Consider the following 21692-nt stretch of genomic DNA (forward strand, 5'->3'; position numbering starts at 1 on the left):
AATTTTTATCACATGCAGAAAGTAGTTAATGCTATGCTAACAAAAAAGTATTTCCACTGTGCCAAAATACCATAGGCAGCTGCAGCTAGCAAATGTCTTTGTTTTCAGCATTATTTTTAGAGCATGGCTAATACTGTGGACAGGAGATCTTTATCACCACACACACATACGTGATAGTTGAACTCACTTAAACACTTTCTTATCTGAAGAAATTGAGTTCTGAGTTCTGCATTTCACTGGGGTACAAGAAGCAAGTTAATGTATATTTGGAACTGATGCGTGGCTAACCCAACCCTGAATAATGCAAGCATTCAGGGTGACAAGGAGCACAAACCAGCATGGAAATCTTCAGTGATAAGACGCTGGTCTTCAAAGTTATGAACAACAAATAATTCCCCAAGTAATGACATTGTGCTCTTGTGTTTGTAAATCCAGCTTACTCACAATTCAAAAGCGATGATTAGCCCCGAGGTGGGAGATTCAGGAAACGTCATTAAGCCTGTGCCAGTGGTGAAGTTACAGAATTATTGAATAATACAGCTCAGAAGGAGAACATCTGATCCTTTGTGCCCATTGTTTCACATTAATATTGGCCAATCATTTCAAAATGGTGACAACTTGTCTATCAAGCTACCTCATGCTCTGAGCCACGATATCTTAATGATGAGGCAGTGTGGCGGCAGAGATGGAAAGAAAGGGAAGCACATCTTGCACTCTGGATCCCACTACCTTGTGGCACATTCTAAAGTTTAAAGTTTAGTTATTAGTCACAAGTAAGTCTTACATTAACACTGCAATGAAGTTACTGTGAAATTCCCTTAGTTGCCACAGTCCGGGTCAATGCACCTAACCAGCATGTCTTTCAGAATGTGGGAGGAAACCAGAGCACCCGGAGGAAATCCAAGCAGACACGTGCAAACTCCAACAGACAGTGACCCAAGCTGGGAATCAAACCCTGGTTACTGGCATGTGAAACAACAGTGCTAACCACTGTGCTCTGTGCCGCCCCCAATGCCCCGTGCCCAAAGGTCTGTGGGTTGAGAAGAAACTCATGACCTTGAGTTTCACCATCGAATCAAGGGACAGCCAACAATCTGTTCTTTAAAAGAGCTATCCAAATAGTCACAGTTCGCTGCCCTTGTCCTGCAAATTTAAGCACTGATTAAATTCTCATTTGAAAGTTACTAGACAATTTAGCATCACTGTAGTGTTCAATTGTTCTGAGTAAGATTATGAGAGTCTGTTTACAATTGATGCTTGATTGGTTAAGCCTAGGTGTGGACTTAGAGAAAACTATACAAAGTTGTAGAAAGAGCTGGAGACCATGATGTGGAAATGCCGGCGTTGGACTGGGCTGGAGCCAGGAGAAGACATTTTAATATACTGTGAATAAAACCCATTACACCCAGTGGCACAGTAGCACAGTGGTTAGCACTGCTGCTTCACAGCTCCAGGGACCTGGGTTCGATTCCCGGCTTGGGTCACTGTCTGTGTGGAGTTTGCACATTCTCCTTGGGTTTCATCCGGGTGCTCCTGTTTCCTCCCACAGTCCAAAGATGTGCGGGTTAGGTTGATTGGCCATGCTAAAATTGCCCCTTAGTGTCCTGAGATGCGTAGGTTAGAGGGATTAGCGGGTAAATGTGTAGGGATATTGGGGTAGGGCCTGGGTGGGATTGTGGTCGGTGCAGACTCGATGGGCCGAATGGCCTCCTTCTGCACTGTAGGGTTTCTATGATACACACAGAAGCTGGAATTTTCTGGCCGTTCCCACTAGTGGGATCTTCCGGTCCTGCCGACAGTGAACCCCTTCTGCAGTAAACCTCATAGACAGAGGCGGAACCAGAATATCCTGCTGATGGCCAATGTTAGGCTGCCTTCATAATGGCGCAACGCACCACTGGGGGTTTTGGGGGGTAGTGGTGGAGCCATGGGAAATCCCGCCTGTAAAATAAAACTACTGTTATCTCTGCATAGATTTTTTGGTATAAAATATATAGCAACCACTCTTTGAGATATTTTTATCTCCTGTCGTCTCTGGTTCTTTTGCCAATCACCTTAAATGTGTGCTATGTTTGCCAACATTCCTGCCACTAAAAACTGTTTTTTTTTTACTTTTATCAAGATCATCCATGATTTTGGACACCTCTATCAAATATCCTGGAACTCGCTGCCGGGGGAGATGGTGGAAGCAGATACGATAGTGAGTTTTAAGGGGCGTCTGGACAAATACATGAATAGGATGGGAATAGAGGGATATGGTCCCTGGAAGGATAGGGGGTTTTAGTTCAGTTGGGCAGCATGGTCAATGCAGACTTGGAGGGCCGAAGGGCCTGTTCCCGTGCTGTAATTTTCTTTGTTCTTTTCTTTGTTCTATCCCCTTAAGCTTCTCAAGGAGACTAATCAGTTTCTTTAGCATTGCCATGTGTCTGAGTCTTTCATTCCAGATGCTATTATAGTAAATCTCTTCTGCCGCCTCTCTAAGGCCCTGATAATATTAAAGAGTAATGACTCTAATACTGATCTATGGGGTCACCACTGCACACTTTCCACCAATCTGACAATCAATTGTTCATCACAACTATTTGCTTTTTGTCTCTTAACTAATATTGTACCACACGGCTCCTGTCCCTTTCATCTCAGTGTATAGTTAGTAATTTGGTGTTGGATCTGCTCGTGGTCTGAGATGCAGCTTCGGTGTTTACAATGCTTCTGTTCACTGTCCCTGACAGTGAGACATTAACAATGGCTTTGTGGTGCAGCCAATGACCATACCTTGTGTCCAGACATGTGAAGAGAAGCAAATCCCATATTTTCATCACAGACCTCAAGTGCCATTGAAAAGGAACACAATTCACAGCTTCAATTTTTGCCATCACTCCCTTCAATATTCAACACTTGTACAGATAGGCACACCAAAAGTAGACAATGATTCATTGAAGCAATCACATCTTAGTAAGCTACCGAGCACTGGCAAGTGAGGGACAGTGATGAGAATGATAAACAGCCATGTCCTCAGAAACCTCTGGATGCTGTGTGGTTACTTGGAGGATAAAGACTTCAATGTAAAACAGAAGCTGGGATTTGTGAACATATATAGAGTGCTTACCAGTCACTGGGAAATGTGAACATTTCTTCGTCTCTTAGATCCAGAGACTTCAGCTGGCAATGCAATGACTCTTACAGTGAAGCTCACTTTGACAATTTTTTGCATTAGGGAATTTATGAATGCTTAATTGCCGACATATTTCCATGGGAGCAAATCACTGCATCTGTTGCACTTGCTGAGATGACCATTTTAAATGTAGACAACAGTTGCAATAGGGTCATCTTTCAGGATGGTTATCAATCAATTGTTGCTGTGAAGTCTCAAATTGAAGCAAGACCAGTGGTCAGATTATAGCACCTTCAATGTAATAAAACATCCTAAAGTGCTTCACCAGAGCTTGATGCCGAAGCAACTGAAGGCACACCTACCAATGGATTGAGTGGTTAAAATCGGGAATGCACAAGAGGTCAGAATTAGCAGAGTACAGATATCTCAGAGCTCTGGGGGTGGAGGAGATTACAGAGGCACCACTATAACCAGTTATGTCATTGTTCACATACCTCTCTGCTTTCTACAACTCAATGTGAACTCTGAACAGTGACCAACATATGCTCGACAAGTTAGGAATCCACTCAGTGATTCACTCTCACCTTGATCATACCTCATTTGTCATGGAAGCCACAATGGTTCTGTCGCACTTTTTGTGACTTCAGGATCTCCTGTGGGGTACTTTTTTTGAAGAGCAGGATAAATGGTAACCAATTTGCCAGCACCCACAAGTAATGTGGCAATGATCAAATAATCTGCTTTAGTGATGCTGGTGAGGGATAAATATTTGCCAGAACACTTGGAAAAACCTGCCTGCCCTGCTTTGAGATGGGCCCTTTGCATCCACCTGGAAGGTCTTGCTTTAACATCTCATCCAAAGGATGGCACTTCTGACAACGTAGAGCTCCCTCAATACTAGTGTTGGGTAGGGTAATAAAATAAGGACATGTGAGAAACAGGAGAGTTTTATGGTTGGCTTTAAAGCCTAGGGAGAGGGAGGTGGCGCTTTGAACGCACAGCTTTGTGACTGAAGGGAGAGTCACAGCTATGTGCGCGCGCGCTCACTGCTCCCTTTCCCGGGGCCTGTGAGGCTCGGAGCCTGCGCGGTGCCGGCTGGCGGGCGGCCCTGGGAGGAAGTGACAGCGGCCTCTAAGCGAACGGGCCAGTGGGGGAAGGGGAAAGGGGGGCGAGAGGGACTCAGGTAACCGGGGCCGGCAAAGCGGAACCCTGAGGGAGCCGGGGGCGTTCGCGGGAGTTGGCCTGAAGTGCAACCCAAAGATCAGCTCCGGGGGGGGGCGGACGGCCGGCCGTTGGAAAGCCGTTGACCGTTGCCGGGGTAACGGGCCGAGCTGGGCTGGGTGGGGAAGCTGCTATGGCGGGTGTGGGGGATCGGGAGCTTCATATCCAGTCGCCTCGCCACTAACACTCGGCAGCCAGCCGGCTTTGGTGAGTTCTAGAAGCGCCTTCCCTCACTGTGGCTGGGAGGTGGATGATCTGGGTGCCAGGGCAAGTTAGTGCAAACATGAGAGAATCTCCTCCACTCGCATATATTCTCCGTTTAAACCTACAACAACTTCTTCCCCTTAACTCATGTCCATCTGCGCTGCCCACTTACTGTGGTTTCACTTCTGTTTTCATCTCGGTAGAGTGTCCAATTTGAAAGCAAATTGAGGAAAGTTAAGAGAAAACAAAATGCTAAAATCGGACAATGTCATCTTATTCTCTAGTTGGAATACACAGAACTGAGACTTACGGGAACTTAGTCAATGTCGGTCTTTTCTTCCTTTATGAGAAGCGTAATCCTTCCTTGCCCAAAGAAGAACTAGGATAACAATCAGGACTGAGAATTTTTTTTATTCGTACGTGGGATGTGTACATCGTTGGCAGGGCCAGCATTACCCACCCTGATTGCCTTAAAACCAACAACTTCTTCCACCTAGGAGGACAAGAGCAGCAAACACATGGTTTAAAATTTATTTATTAGTGTTCTTTGTTACAAGTAGGCTTACATTAACACTGCAATGAAGTTACTGTGAAAATTTCCCAGTCACCACATTCCGGCACCTGTTCGGGTACACTGAGGAAGGATTTAGCATAGCCAATGCACCTACCCAGCACGTCTTTCGGACTGTGGGAAGAAACCGGAGCACCTGGAGGAAACCCACACAGGCATGGGGAAATGATGCAGACTCCGCACAATGACCCAAGCTGGGAATCAAACCTGGGTCCCTGGTGCTGTGAGGCAGCGGTGCTTACCACTGTGCCACCTCAGATGGGATTTTATGGTTTTGGGATGAGCAAGGCCTTCAAATCCCACCCCAAATTTCCCCCACTACCACCTCCAAGTTACACGCCATCCTGACTTGGAAATATATCACTGTAACTGGGTCAAAATCTTCAAACTCCTGTCCTAACAACACTGTAGTGTACCTGCCATGGACTGCAGCAGTTTCAGAAGGTGGTTCACTACCACCAATTAAGGACAGCACTAAATGCCAACAACCCAAGAATGACTTTTTAAAAATCCTCAAATCACTGCACAACGTAATCACATCAAAACTATATAAACATACACAAAATAAATAAGTAACAAACTGATCTCTAAGTGGGTAGAGTGGTGGTGCTGTACTCAGATTTGGTGCGATAGTTCATTGGTGCATGTCCTGTCCAGAAAGGGGAGGTTATGTGGAGGAGCAAGCTGCTCCTGCAGTTCTACTAGGTCATTCAAGTGGAGAAGCAAAACAAACAGCCACTTGTACACAGGTACACTGTTGACAGCTGAAGAGAAAAATTGTAGAATAACTTTCCCTACAATTGTTTGATCCATTAGAAAATTAATTCTAATAAAATACAACGGTGTTTTTTCCAGAAGCTATTATAGTTCTATGGTTGCTGGTAGCCCTCCAATAAATTGCTGAAATTGCCACCTCCACACCTGAACTCAGATAATGACAGGTGGGTCATTCAACATGGAGGCCATCAAAGACAATGTTTTAATTCGTCTGATCATATATGCAGTCGATATTCCAGCAGGAATCCAGAGTGGGAACTCTGATTTTTTCCCCATCCCTATCCTCACCTATGCAGAAGCAAAACAACTGTACCAAAGGCCCCATAAGGCTAAATCAGAAGACTGCCCTGGCTTGTATGGCTCAGTACTATATAGTGCCAATAGAATCAGCTGCATATTAACCTTTTTAAATTGTGCATCTCAATAATTCCTGTAATTTGAATAAGGATGAGCCCATCATTTTAATGCCTATCTTTTTGGAACAGTTAATGGAGGCGATGAGCTGACTGTACTGATGCTTGTGTCTTTTTGTGACAGTTGATTTCAGGTGGCTTCAGGAAGGGAGGAATCCCATGCACTCAGAAAGTGTTCTTAAGGAGGGAATTATTTGTTTCCTGGTGTGTTGGATCGTCCTTTTCTAGCACAGACTTCTGGTCACCTGCAGTCTGCAATGGAGGCTTTGTCTAATCAGCCATCTCCGCTAAATGCAGGAGCAGGTCTTAGTGGGACTGATACAGAGTTGCAGAAAATGTTAATTGATGAGCGAATGAGATGCGAACATCACAAAACCAACTATCAGACGCTGAAGGCTGAACACACAAGGTATGCTAAAAGCAAAACAAAATTGAAGATGCTGTAAATCTGATACAAAAAAACTGGGGATACTTGGCTCTGGACATTTTACTGTGGACCTGTGATTAGAAGGGCAATTCTGATAAGAATGGCAAGGTCTTGAAGAGCGTGTAGAAGTGGAAAATGGACTTCAGTTTTGTGGAGAGACAAGAAAAACTGGGGTTCCTTTCCTTAGGACAAGGAAGTTAAGGGGAGATTTGATTGAGCTCTTCACAGTTATGAAGGGTTTTGATAGAGTGACTAAAGAAAAAACTGTTTCTGCTGCTGGCAGAGCCAGTAATTAGAGGATACAGATTTTAAAATAATTGGCAAAAAGGACAAAGAGATAAAAATTATTTTATCCAATGAATTTAGATCAGCAAGGAACAATCTTAAAACTTTGGTGCAAACAGATTTAGTTTTAAGTTTCAAAAGGCAATTGAACAAATGCATGATTATTTGACAAGAGCAAGGGTATTGGACTAATTGAATAGCTCTTGTAAAGTGATGGGCAGAATGGCCTCCTGCTGTGCTGCATGATTTTACTTGAAATGTTAAGACTGTATTAGGCCATTGAAGGATGTTCAAGGGCAGGTTAGAAAGGACTCACTGACAATGTTCTTGCTGAGTTGTGTGCATGTGTGGCTGCCACTGCTTGGAAGGTACTGCACAGGTCTTGTTTTATAATAAATATCATGCGAAACATTTTAAAGGACATCTAAAAAACTGGCAATGCACAACAGCTGAGCTTTAAAGGGAAGGGACATTATTCACTGAGTATGGTAGAAATATTAAATGTGTATTTTGCAAAGGTTTTGAAATTGATGCTCAATTATTAGATTAAAAACAAATGATTTTAATAAATTAGCAATATTAAATTAGAAATAATTAAAATCTCAAAAATAGAGCAATGATATCCACCTGAGGATCTTTAAGGAAATGGGATACATGCTGTGTGAATGCATAGCCTATATTTTTAATATGCTCTGGAATGGTTCCCATAGACTGGAAGGAGCCTACATGGTACGCATTTTATAGGCCCAATAGTTTTACATCAGTTATAGGAAAGATACTTGAGAGAATCAATAGGATGCAATATATGATTGCTAGAATAGAGAGGAGCATATTGGTTACACACAACAGGGCTTCATAGAAAGGTCATGTCTTACAAATCTCGTATTACTTTTTGAAGAAGTTACAACGTTAGTAGACAATGGAAATCCAGCAGATTCTGGCTGCTTAAACTTCTGAAGAGCATTTGATAAGCTTCTCTAAAATTGAAGCCTCTGTTATTGAACTAGATTGAGAACTGGCCGGCAGGATGTAGACAGAAATTGTTATAGATGGATTTGGATCAGGTTGGAGCCTGGTCACTAATAGTGTGCTCTAGGAATTGGTGTTGGAGATTATTGCTCTTTGCAAATTTTATTAATGATCTGGGTGGAGGTGTTGGGTGCAGGACTTGCAAATGTGCCTCCCAAGTCTTAGGACTATAAACAGTGCACTACTGGTTCAGGCAAATCTTAATGGACTGAAAGATTGAGATCGTGACTGGTAAATTATGTTTAACTTGAACAAGTTCAGTATTATGCATGTGAACAAGGAGTGTGCTCAACTTTTAAACACTCATCAGGAAAAAGCCAAGAGGGAGTGATCTGGGATTCCAGTACTTAGATCTCTAAAGATATATAAATAGTCTTTCAGTAGTACAAAACTTGAGTATTGCTGAAAAAAGAGAGATTTTTTGTCAAAGTTTTTCATCTTTGATTTTATTTGATTCATTATTGTCACATGTATTAACATATAGTGAAAAGTATTGTTTCTTGTTTCATACCGTTCATAAAGGAGGAAATGAGAGAGTGCAGAATGTAGTGTTACAGTCATAGCTAGGGTGTAGAGAAAGATCAACTCAATGCAAGGTAAGTCCATTCAAAAATCTGACAGCAGCAGGGAAGAAGCTGTTCTTGAGCCGGTTGGTACGTGACCTGATACTTTTGTATCCTTTTCCCGAAGGAAGAAGGTGGAAGAGAGAATGTCCGGGGTGCTTGGGGTCCTTAATTATGCTGGCTGCTTTGCCGAGGCAGCGGGAAGTGTAGACAGAGTCAATGGATGGGAGGCTGGTTTGCGTGATGGATTGGGCTACATTCACGACCTTTTGTAGTTCCTTGCAGTCTTGAGCAGAGCAGGAGCCATACCAAGCTGTGATGCAACCAGAAAGAATGCTTTCTATGGTGCATCTGTAAACGTTGGTGAGAGTCGTAGCTGACATGCCAAATTTCCTTCTGAGAAAGTAGAGGCGTTGGTGGGCTTTCGTAACTATAGTGTCAGCATGGGGGACCAGGACAGGTTGTTGGTGATCTGGACACCTAAAAACTTGAAGCTCTCGACCCTTTCTACTTCGTCCCCATTGATGTAGACAGAGGCATGTTCTCCTTTATGCTTCATGAAGTTGATGACAGTCTCCTTCGTTTTGTTGACATTGAGGGAGAGATTATTGTTGCCACACCAGTTTGCCAGATTCTCTATCTCATTCCTGTACTCTGTCTTGTCATTGTTTGAGATCCGACCCACTACGATGGTGTCGTCAGCAAACTTGAAAATCGAATTGGAGGGGAATTTGGCCACTTGTCAGGGCAATTCACAAGAATACCAGTATAAGAGAAAACAACAAATTTATGCTGTATGAGAAGAGAATGCTGATTGGTTGGCAAGTTGACTGTGGTAGAGCTGTTGCTATGGAGAATGCACTAGTTGATGGTGATTGACAGTTAACTACGAAGTATTGTCAGAAATTTAAACCAGGCAGCTTAACTCTGGTCAAGACCTTGCCCTGAAAAATGGATGCTATCACTTATTCTGTTTAGCCGAAATAGGCGCAAATTGTGTACATGTTCTTTCTGTTTGCAAAGAACAGGGCCCAATGAATTAATATGTGTAACTTCCAGTACATGAACATGCACTGCACTGCAAACCCGACTGACAATCTTAACTTGGTTGTCAGCATAGTTTTTAGCACACTAAGGATTATTTAGCAAATGTTGTCCAATCGCAGAATCACATCTAATGTTGACACACTGTTTTGAGTTTTGCAAGCAGAGGCTGATTGGATACGATCTATACCTTGCCCATTGCGAACAGCGAATGGAAGGGACAACATAATGTTTGAAACCATCCACCAGTTTTTGGGAGATACAGCCTACATACCTAGCATTACACTAGTGCATTTGTGTGTACTGAAAGCTTTCATAGCTAAATCTATGTCTTAGAGAAAGCACCATCTAGATAGCAAAGATACCAAAGAAGAAAGAAGTTCCAGACAGAAGAAACAACAGAGAAGGCCCAGAATATTCCTTGGTTGTAATTTAGAGAGTGACTGAATTCTATTTTGTTAATGAGTGGGAATTGTATTTATTTGATAAATACAATTTCAGATAAAGCTCGGCACAACATTGTGGGCCGAAGGGCCTGTTCTGTGCTGTACTGTTCTATGTTCTATGAACAGCATACCATTAAAATCTTGTTTTATTCGGGAATAGTTAATAGAAGGGATTTATTCAGTTTGTTAATAATTTAGTTAAATTGCTCACCGTTAGATAAATAAATTGTTATGTTTGATTTTAGAGAGAGTGTCAGGGATTTATTTTGATTTAACCACTAGAAGTTGCTGAAGAGCAGGTCGCACCATTTCACACACACTTTTTCCAGATTATAGGGTGAGGTACTCGTTTTAGTGTTAGTTCTCAGAGGGGGGGAGGGGGGATCAACCTCTGTTTTATAACAGTAGTTACTTTCGGACATTCAGGGCCAAAGTGATCAAGTTTCAATCATCTGGATGAATTGGAAAGGAATTTCCGAGATAGTTTTCCTGAGTTTTAGTCTGGGGTTTTGCCCCCCTCCCAGGAGGTCACATGGTTTAGGGTGTGGATGTATGTATTGTGACACATCAGGCATGACAGTTGTGCAGGCCTGGCATTTATGGACCCAAGTGCCTTTATGAGTCATTATATGTATCTGCTCTCTGACTAACCTGCTGGGTGTTTTCAGTGTTTCTGTGACACAAGGGTAGACATATTCGGTTCAAATAGTGTCAAGTAACATGTTGGCTGAGGATCTCTGAGATCTGAGTTGCAGAATTAGGTGGTGTCCTAGTGTCAGCATGAGGTTTCCAATGGTGGTCCTTGTAGTCTCTAGAACATTCATGCTCTACTTTTTCAGAATGTTCCATGTTTCCGTTATGCTTGAAAGTTAATGACTATAAATTTACTGTGATGAATATAACTACTCTTGTTTCTTTAATATTTCTCATATTTTAAAGTATTACTGTAGCACAAGGTGAACTAGTTAGTTTGTATTGAAATTAAACAATTAACAAGCTATCAGTGGCTGTATGCAAAGCTTGTGAGCCTTCCAGCATTGTCCCATGTATTATAGCTAGTTTCTTCCTGATTGAGGAAGCATCTGAAAAAGCTTAAATGATGAGGTTGCAAGTTTCCTTTTGTCATTAGAAGTTTCGCTAACTGATGAGCAGAGCCAGTCTGCTCAGTATTTTAGTGAACCTGCTTCCTTGGGTCATGGGACCTTGGAAAGTGCATGGCAGTTGAGAATCTTGCACAGTTCCATATGTTTAGGTAGCACTATGCCTCAATTAATCCAGTCATTTATTTACAGGAACTTTAAAGGGTCGCATAGTTAGGAGGGGTTGCATAATGAACTTCCTCTTACAGAACAGAATGACAAGCTTGTTTTTGAAAACATCAGTAATATTGCTTTATGGGGACCTCCCTCCTTTGAGACTGTTCTGATGACATTAGCTATGGGGAATACTGGCAGGTATGGGAGACTGCTATTACAGTCAGCGGGAGCCATTGATGTGCATATTTAGATTTCAGTAAAGCAGTTTTGTAAGATTTAGTAAGTAGTCTCACAACACCAGGTTAAAGTCCAACAGGTTTATTTGGTAGCACGAGCTTTCGGAGCACCACTCCTTCATCAGGTGAGTGCAGGATTTGTTTCACAAACGGCATATATAGACGCAAACTCAATTACAAGATAATGGTTGGAATGCGAGTCTTAACAGGCAATCAAGTCTTTACAGGTGCAGACTATGTGAGTGGAGAGAGGCAGGTTAAAGAGGTGTGAATTGTCTCAAGTCAGGACAGTTAGTGAGATTTTGCAAGCCGTGGGGGTTACAGATAGTGTGACATGAGCCCAAGATCCCGATTGAGGCCGTCCTCATGTGTGCGGAACTTGGTTATCAGTTTCTTCTCAGCGATTCTACATTGTCGTGTGTCGTGAAGGCTGTCTTGGAGAACGCTTACCTGAAGATCAGAGGCCGAATGCCCTTGACTGCTGAAGTGTTCCCCAACAGGAAGGGAACACTTCTGCCTGGTGATTGTCGAGCGGTGTCCATTCATTGGGTTCATCCATTTAGATAATAGAGTTGTGCAAAGGTGTGGAGTATGAGACAAGCTTCTGAGGTGAATTAAAAATTGGCTAAGTAAGAGAAATCAGAAAGTGTTTGTGAATGAATGTGACAGTGGGCTACTAATGAGATGACACAGGGAATGGTCATTACTATTTACGGATATTTAGGACTTTGGGACAGAAATGTGGCACGACTTCTGCAGTTGGTTGGTTGATGTGCTGAAATACAAACATATCTAGCTAGGTTAGGAAGGTCAGCTGTTACATGACAAATAGCATTTAATGTGGAGAAGGAAGACTGAGGAAATGCAGTAAACAATGGAAGCCTAAAACACACAGCTTTAGGCTATTGGGTGAAGGCCCTGGGGATATTCCTGAATTGTGCACTGAGACCAACAGCACAATGTGCAGCTGCTTTAAAAGAAGCTAATCAGAAAGTTTGTTGATGGAATCATGAATGTAGAATTAGGAAGTGAGGAGGAATCTGCAGAAGATACTGATATGGTCAGGTGTGTAGTAGTTTGATACTGTACTATAGCAAAGACATTCAGGCATTGGAGTGTTAATTCTAGCCTCTTGAATAACCCTGATTTTAATTGCTCCACCATTGAAGACCATGTCTTCAGCTGCCAAGGTACTAAGCTCTGGAATTTCCTTATTAAACTGCTCTGCCTCCCAATCTCTCTTTTCTCCTTTTAAAATACCCTTGAAACATCCCTTTGATCAAGCTGTTTGTCCCCTGTCCTAATATCTCCTCATGGCTCAGTGTCAAATTTTGCTTCATTATTCTCCTGTGAAGCACCGTGGAATGTTATTACATTAGAGGGACTATATAACTGCAAATTGTTGTTGAGAGTATACAGAAGAGGAAAACCTTTTGGATACCGTAAGCTCAATATCTGAGCCATGAAGAGGATGAAGAACTTTGTGGTTGTTTATTCTGAAGAAGAAACAATTGGGGGATGAATATTCTTTCTTATTCAAATATTCAGTGATGAAACAAAACATTTTATCAGTCTGTGTGCTTGGGTTTGTAGGGTCAATTTCAATTTGATGGATTATGGAATCAAAGTTGGTTGAAAGTAGATCTCACTGGTGATTGCACCAATTACACCTGTGTAAAAGAATGTTGAAATTTTGCTTGTTGCAGGTTGCAGGATGAATACACAAAAGCTCAGCATGAATTAAAACGACTAAACATGGATAAACAAAGCACCCAGGAGAAATTTCAGCTTCTACTAGCTGAACTGCGTGGGGAGTTATTAGACAAAACAAGGGAGCAAGAGGAACTGAAAATGCAGGTGAGGTGACAGTTTTTTGAAAAAAAAATTACCACTGTATTAAAATCAGGCAATGAAAAAAAATTGGTATAACTGTGCATTATAAAACAGGTTTCTGAAAAGATCGGTTACGTATGAACGTGCATGAGAACATACAAATTAGGAGCAGGAGGAAGCCACTCAGTTCCTCATACCTTCTCCGCTATTCAATGAGATCATGGCTGACCTGATTGTAACCTCATCATCACATTCCCACCTACCCCTTGCTTATCAAGAATTTAACTCACTCTGCCTCAAAAATATTCAAAGACTCTGCCTTCGCTGCCTATTGAAGAAGAGAATTCCAAAGACTCTCTACCCTGTGAGAGAAAAAAAAATCTTCCCCTCTGTGTTCAATGGGTGACCCCTTATTTTTAAACAGTGATCCCTAGTTTTAGATTCTCCCACAAGAGAAAACATCCTTTCCACATCTTCTCGCTCAAGACCCCTCAGGATCTTATGTTTCATGCAGGTGTGAGAAAGCAAGAAGGGAAATGTGTGCATTTTATAGTAAGGAGAACTAAGTGTCTGAGAGCATTCTTGTCCCTGACATGCTCTGTCATTGCAATAGAAATCAATAAAGCAGATAATTAGTTAACTAAATTAGAGTGCGAGCTGGAAGATGTAGCATTCTGGCAGACCACAAAATAACTTTTTTTTATATAATGCTTTTCACGATCTCAGGAGATCCCAAAGTACATTACAGCAGTTAAGAACTAGTGAAACATAAACAAAAAACGTTGAAAACACTCAGCAAGCCAGGCAGGTTTGTGAGGAGAGAGAAACAGAATTAATGGGGGCGATTCTCCCATCCCGACACGCATGTTTTTGGCGCATCAGGATGGGAGAATTGCATGTCGGCCATTTCACGGGATTTGCGCATGCATTCCCGACGAATGCGTGTCTCCCACAGCCAGAGAACAGTCGCAGTCGGGACTGTGTTGGAAACTGGCGGGAAGAGAGGTAAGTCATTTAAATCTATTTTTAATGTCTTTTAAATGTGATTATTGGGCCCGGCGCAGAACTTGCCAGGCCCGATAGCATCTCCCACCCTGCCAGGAGTACTTCACTCTGGCGGGGTTTAGAGTAGCTCCCCACATTTTTGGAACTAGCAGAAGTGAAGGGGGGGCATTCGGGGCCCCCAGGGGATCAGGTGGCAGGGGGGTGGGGCCTGCTGGGCATGGGCACCTTGGCAGTGCCAGTCTGCCTCCTGGCACTGCCCACCGGGCCGTGCCAAGGGGCTGGGGCCTATTGTGGGTGGGGCCTAGGGGGAGATTGGTGGAGGTGGGGGTCCCTCTGGCACTCTGCAGACAGAATCGGTTGGGGCTGGAGGGAGGCCAGTGATCGGGGCGGGCTGGGGTTGGGAGGCGGTCACCTCTCATGGGGGGATCTGCCTCCCGTCGCCCGGGGGGGGGGGGGGGGGTCAGCGGGGGAGGAGGAGGGAGATCGTCTGCCAGGATGAGGGGGATGGGGGGACCGCCACTGCTGAGGGGTTGGAGGGGATCGCCATTGCTGGGTGTTTGGAAGGGCGGGGTGGGGGCAGAACATCGGGGCGGGTCGTGGTCGGGGCTGGCCCAGGAATGCACGCGGGGATCGTGGGGGAAGGGAGGGCAGCAGGGCGAGGGTCCCGGGCTGGCCAGCGATCGAACTGGCCAGCAAGCGGGGAGACTGACAGATTGGGGCCACTGTGCATGCGCAGAGTTCCAGAAAGCTCGGCACAACAATGTGGGCCGAAGGGCCTGTTCTGTGCTGTACTGTTCTATGTTCTAACTGTCAGACTCTGGCGTGAATAGGCTCCGCCCCCTGAGCTTTCAATGAGATTCACAATTGTGACCTCAGGATTGCACAGAGTGGGGAAATTCGTGTCTGAAGTTGCACTGAAAAAACAGTCATGATCTAGACCAGTTTTCCCACCAATTTAGCACTTTTGGGAGAATCACCCCCAATATTTCAGACCGATGACCTTTAATCTGAACAGAGAAGAGTCACATGGCTGATCCTGAACATCAGATGATTGGGTTTTAAAGAATGACGGGAGAAACTTGGTCCTCCCTGCTTCAAAGAAGGTGATGTGCAGATAATTTTGGATAAGATGTTAAACCCCCCTTTCCCTCTCTGAGGGGGATGTAAAAAATACGATTTTGAGGAAAAGCAGGGGGTTCACCCAGTGTCCTGACCAATATTTATTTATTCCTCAAATAACATCTCTTAACCCAGATTATATGGCAGTTATCACACTGTTATTAATAGAATCTTATTGTGTCAAACTTGATTGTTGTATATCCCTGCATTACTAATTTGAAAGTACTTCATTAGCTTTGAAATGCTTTAGAACACCTTGAGATGGTGAAAAGTAAGTTCTTTAGGAAACATTAAAGGAGAGGTACATTGAGAACATACAAGTGGCAAAACGTGGAATGGCTTTGTGGGAAGATTGCAGAAAGCAAAAATCTTGGAAATTATTGGATGCTGCAAAAGGTACATTGAGAGATTTTTAACAGTTACTTCTGGATCTAGCAACACATTTTAAAATGTATATGGTTATTTTGCTGATTTATACTGCAGGGCAAATTGTGATGCTTAATGTTTCTGATGTCACAATTGGTTCATTTATCTGTTAATTGCTCCTAAATTTATTGGTAATTAAAGTTTAAAAAAAACTTCACTGCCTTATATGAGAAAAGAAAAATGCTGGAGAGGTTAAGACTACGTGAATCAACTTTTTGGTGAAATTCATAAACAATTCTCGAGAATTGAATTACAAACTTGTGAAGAATTCAATATGTAATTTAGGAATCTTGAAGATAGCATAGCTCTGTGAAAATTGTTCCACTGATCAGATGCTAGAGAGTAAAGATTTTGATTTCTCTAAGGGGTTTCAGAAATCTGGCTGGCAAATAAAAAGAGTGGGTGATAAAATCATAATGCTTGTGACTGACTTTGTCAGAAAGCTAATTATATTATAACTTAACCAAAAGAATGCGGCAAATACAGAAACCTGGCCATGTCTATAAACAGAAGAAATAGGTATTAAGCAAAACCATTCTTTAATATAACTCCACATTCTTCATTTGATATTCTCTCTATGTTCACTCTCATTGCTGGCAGGTATTAACACCCCACAAGCTGGAGCTACTAAAAGCACAAATCCAACAAGAGCTGGAGGCACCGATGAGGGAGCGCTTCAGGAAACAGGAGGAGGTGGGAATGAAGAAAAATCTATTAAAATGATATGCTTATTTGATAAATGTATAAAACTAGAGATCTTTCAATGTTTTAGGAAGCTGAAAGGTACAGAACAGAATACAATAAGTTGCGTTACGAATACACTTTCCTAAAATCAGAACTTGAGCATCAAAAGGAAGAGTATGAGCGGCTCTTGGATGAGAAGATGATCCGATTTGAAGCTGAGGTAAGTCTTCTACCTGAACAGTTCCATTATAAATTCCTATTTGCAAAGTCATTCAGTTTGCTTCAGGTCTGATTGTAAATGCTAATATCTGTTGTCAAATAATTATTTTGATCCTGTCGGATGCAGTAACCCACTAGGATTCTTGTGTTCAGCCACAAAATTCTATTCCTGACCTCTGGAAGTTTCCCAAGCTTTTTGCCCAATATCAATTACCTGCCCAATTAGTGCTATTTGTTTTTAGTAAACATAACTACCTTGATTCCCCAGAATCAGAGAGGAATTTATTACAGGGATATTTATCTGTGAGCATCTGTTTCTCCGCATAATAACGTCATAAGCTTCAGCACACACTTGGGTACACAGGAGTAGGACTTTCAGCTCACCAAGCCTGCTCTGCCATTGAATATGATAATGGCTGATTGGGCACTTCAGTGGTTCAATACACACTATCCCCATAACCCTTTACGTTATTGTTAGTCAGAAATCTATCAATCTCTGCCTTAAACATACTCAATGACTGAGCTTCCATGGCCCCCTGGCGTAGAGATTCACAACCCTCATCTTGGTCCTAAGTAGCATCCCACTTATTTTTAAATAGTGTCCCCTGGTTCTTATCTGCATTTATCTTGCGTATTCCTTTTAAGTATTTTGTAGGTTTCAATGAGCTCACTTCTCATTCTTCGAAACTCTAGAGAATAGTTTGCCCAATCTCTCTTCGTATCACAGTCCCACCATCCCTGGAACAAGTCTGATGAATCTATGCTGCACTCCCCCTATGGCAATAATATTCTTCTGAGGTAAGGGGACCCAAAACTGCACACAATACTCCAGGTGCGGTCTAACCAAGCTTCTATACAATTGAAGCAAAACTTCACCATTCCTCTACTCAAGTCCTCTTGCGATAAAGACTAACATTCCATTAGCTTTCCTAATAGTTTGCTGCACCTGTTTTCTATCCTTCAGTGACTTATGGACAAGAATACCCAACGTTTCACATCTGTTCCTTCTACCAAAGTGGATTATTTCAGATTTTCCCACCTTATATTTCATCTCCCATGTTCCTGCCCATTCACCAAGTCTGTCCAAAACCTGTAGCTTCTTTATATTTTCCTCACAACAGATTCCCACCTTAGCTTTTTATCATCTATGAACTTGGAAATATTATGTTTGGTCCCTACATCCAGATCATTAATATATATTATGAACAACTGGGGCCCAAGCACTGATCCTCATGGTACTCCACTAGCCACAGCATGCCAACGTGAGAATGACTCATTTATCCCTACTCTGAGTTTTCTGCCTGTTAGCCAATCCTCAATTCATGACAGTATGTAGTCTCCTATCCCATGTGCTTTTATTTTGCGACATCCATCGACGCTCCTTTGTCAATTTTATTAATAACATCCTCAAAAAGCTCCAAGTTCACTAAACATGATTTCCCATTTGTACATCTATGCTGACTATGCCCAGATTCTGATTATCCAAGTGTCTATTTATCACATCCTTTGTAATAGATTCTGGCATGTTCTCTACTACCGATGTAATCTCTCCTTCGCTTCTTAAATATTTCCTTACTTTATCTGACATGAAAAATAATGGAGCTTTTGTTTAATGGGCTCTGTTTGCAGCTTGTTTTTTATCCTTAAATATGTTCTCTTATGTTTACATTTCAAACATAGATTAACGTTTTACTAAATTCCCATCCTGATAACTCAACTAGCAGCATACTGTTGCAGTGATGTTAATGACACTGAGGAGATTACCCCTCCCTTCATACCTGACATGTTGGTGATTTTGGATTTCCTCAAACTGAGGGTGCAAATTGAGAAGATAGGAACATAGGACCATTCATCCTTTCAAGCCTACCCCATTATTCAATAAGATCATGGCTGAGCTGGTTGCGGTCATAGCTCTAATTTCCTGACTGCACCCCATAACCCTTGACCTCCTGTCTAACAAACAGCTATCTAATTCAGTGTTGAATAAATTCGATGACCCAGTCTCCATTACGTTTTGGAGAACAGAATTCCACATTCTAAGAACCTCACCGAGAAAAAAAATCTCTTAATCTCTATCTTAAAAGGGAGACTTTAAAAAAAAATTATGGCCCCAATTTCTAGCTTCCCCCACATGATGAAACATTCTCCCAGTATTCACCTTATGTAGTCCCCTCAAGATCTAAAGATCACTTCTCATTTTTCTAAGCTCCAATGGGTATGGGTCTAACCTGTTCAACTTTTCTTGATGGTGCTTTTACAATGATGTTAGATAAGGAATTCTACTATAGGTGATCCCATAATGATGAAGGAATTATGATTATATGTCTTTATCTGGATGGTGTCTTGGATGAAGTTGCAGATGATGTTGCTCTCAAGACATTGGTGCTCTTGTCCTTACCTGGGGGTTGAGTACTGTTGGAGTGGAGCTCTCACTCCCCAAAGTTGCTGCTCTCTATGAACCTGCTCTATTTGGGGAAGCCAGTGGTTAAGGGGATGCCCTGAGGTGAAGGGAGGCAATACAGTGCTTCTGTACCATGTTAAATTTGCATACTATTTTTCAATTATATAAGTACTGCAGAAGGGATTAGTGAATATTTTGAACCAGAAGTGTTCATTCGCTTGAATGTATTTTTTAAATATATGGTTCACAATTAAGAATTGATGCTTCTTGTTTTTTATCCTCATAATCATGTTGATTTGGGTTTTATTGGGGTGGTTGGAGGCAAAGATATGTTATTCATCAAAGTTTGCATTGGGGAAGCCATTTCTCTTGCTCCTATGAGTTCAAAATGCAGGACGAGTTGGCTACAGATTAATCTACTTTTCCAGTCATTGAACCATCTGTCTCAGCCTTCCTTTCTACTTTTTCCTTCTCTCTCTCTCCCCAGTTGTAGTGAATGGCACATGTCTACCTTTCTCATTCTCTCTTTTTATTCTTGTAAGTGATGATGTACCTGTACATAATGGAGCCTGATTTTTAACTCTGGAGACACGGTAGACATAAGGTAGCCCAGCTTTCCCACAGTAAGACCAAGGCTGTTTTAATTCTAGGCTCTCATTTAAATAGACTAGATCCTGCCCAATTATTGCATTAGTGATGAGGCTGGTGGACGGCAGCTGACAGCATGCAGGAATGGTGGCTGGGTTGGATTGGGCTCGGTGGTTGCAGTGGAAGTGTCTTACTTTGCATCCCCAAGCAATGATCCTGCTCTTCATGACCCACAAGGAGACTATGTTTTCTTCTTTTAAAAAAACTTACTGACCAACATTTCTGGCTCTCATCTGGATCCACTTACTACTTGGTTCTTGGTGTCCCTATCCCTGGCGATAACGACACTGGGCATTGGGCATGCTGCTCCTGATCAAACTGGAATACATAATTAGCACCCACGTTTTGAATGTTATTGAGCTCCTTGTCTGCCTGGGGCAAAGGTCCTCCGTGTCCAAAGCCTGACTGACAGCAGGTGTATGTACATCATGGATTGGTCAAGTAGATCATTGTTCTTGATTTTAATGCTAACACATGTCCTGTTCCTATCTGGCATATGGTGTTAAAAATATTGCTCAAGGCATTTTTTTTAAGCGCATTTAAATTCAGTCATCTTCAAAAGATGAGGTTATCAAGAGGTATTCACTGCATATTGGGCTCGAACACCCAAGACAGGACAGCAAAGTTTGTCCCCTCCTCAGATTTTATAACTTTAAACTTCACAAGCCCACCCCTGTCCCCATCAACGCTGCTTCTTGAAATGGTCATGATTAGCATTTGTTCTATTTCTGACAGATAAAGAGCTAATGGACATTAGCAACTTAAGCCTGCCTGCACTAACATTTTTTTGAAAACTGTAGGCTTGGAGCTGTCAAGTTATTGGATGATGTACAGATAAACATTTAGTGCTGCAAAGATAACTTGTCAGTGTGGTAACTTGGTGATGTTTTATTGATTCTCCTGAAATTTAATTGATTTTCTCTCTCCTTTCTTGGTTGGGCAAGTTGAATATATGGCCTTGCCTCAGTTGGTAGCACCCTTGACTCTGAATTACATCCTATGTTCAAGCCCCGCAACAGAGACTTGAGCACAGTCTAGGCTGGCACTCCAGTGCAGTACTTTTGTTTAATATTTGTTCATGCGATATGGGCATTACTGGCGAGGCCAGCATTTATTGCCCATCCCAAATTGTCCTTGCAAATGTGGTGATGAGCTGCCTTCTTCAACTGCTGCAGTCCCTGTGGTGTAGGTACACCCACAATGCTGTTAGGGAGGGAGTTCCAGGATTTTGATCCAGTGACAGTGAAGGAACAGTGATATATTTCCAAGCCAGGATGGTGTGTGGTTTGGAGGGGAACCTGCAGGTGGCAGTGTTGCCATGCCATGTCTCTGCTATCTTTGTGCATCTAAATGGCAGCGACTGAGGGTTTTGAGGAGCCTTGGTGAGTGCACCTTGTGGGTGGTACACATTGCTGCCACTGTGATGGAGGGAGTGAATGTTTGCAGAAGGGGTGCCAATCAAGCGGGCTGCTTTGTCTTTGATGGTGTTGAGCTTCTTGAGCATTGCTGGAGCTGCACTTATCCATGCAAGTGGAGAGTAATCCATCACATTCCTGACTTGTACCTTGTAGATGGTAGACAAGCTTTGCGGGGGTGGGGGCCAGGAGATGTTATTCGCCGCAGAATTCCTAGCCTCTGATCTGCTCTTGTAGCCACAGTATTTATATGGCTGGTCAGTAGTAACTCCCAGTTTGTTGATTTTGGGATTTCAGCAATGGTAATGCCATTCAATGTCAAGGGGCAATGATTGATGGACTTCACCTGGCACTTGTG

General features: G+C 42.5%; 1 protein-coding gene across 3 annotated transcripts in view; it reads left to right on the plus strand.

The window, feature by feature from the left end:
- The first annotated feature begins 4163 nt into the window (after positions 1-4163).
- The window catches only part of cep83 (centrosomal protein 83), a 65856-nt gene continuing 48327 nt past the window's right edge, over positions 4164-21692 (plus strand). Inside the window, exons 1-5 of one of the 3 annotated variants that reach the window (XR_013500149.1) lie at positions 4164-4540; positions 6423-6707; positions 13291-13441; positions 16568-16660; positions 16740-16871. Coding sequence is in view for 2 of the 3 variants with exons in the window: in XM_078235225.1 (XP_078091351.1) it covers positions 6556-6707; positions 13291-13441; positions 16568-16660; positions 16740-16871 (528 nt within the window). In the remaining variant the exon portion in view is untranslated. Of the gene's footprint in view, positions 4541-6422; positions 6708-13290; positions 13442-16567; positions 16661-16739; positions 16872-21692 lie in introns of those variants that run through there. The other 2 variants (XM_078235225.1, XM_078235226.1) reach the window with 2 other exon arrangements.

Source organism: Mustelus asterias, chromosome 19 (genome assembly GCF_964213995.1).
Source record: "Mustelus asterias chromosome 19, sMusAst1.hap1.1, whole genome shotgun sequence".
Classification (NCBI taxonomy): Eukaryota; Metazoa; Chordata; class Chondrichthyes; order Carcharhiniformes; family Triakidae; genus Mustelus; species Mustelus asterias.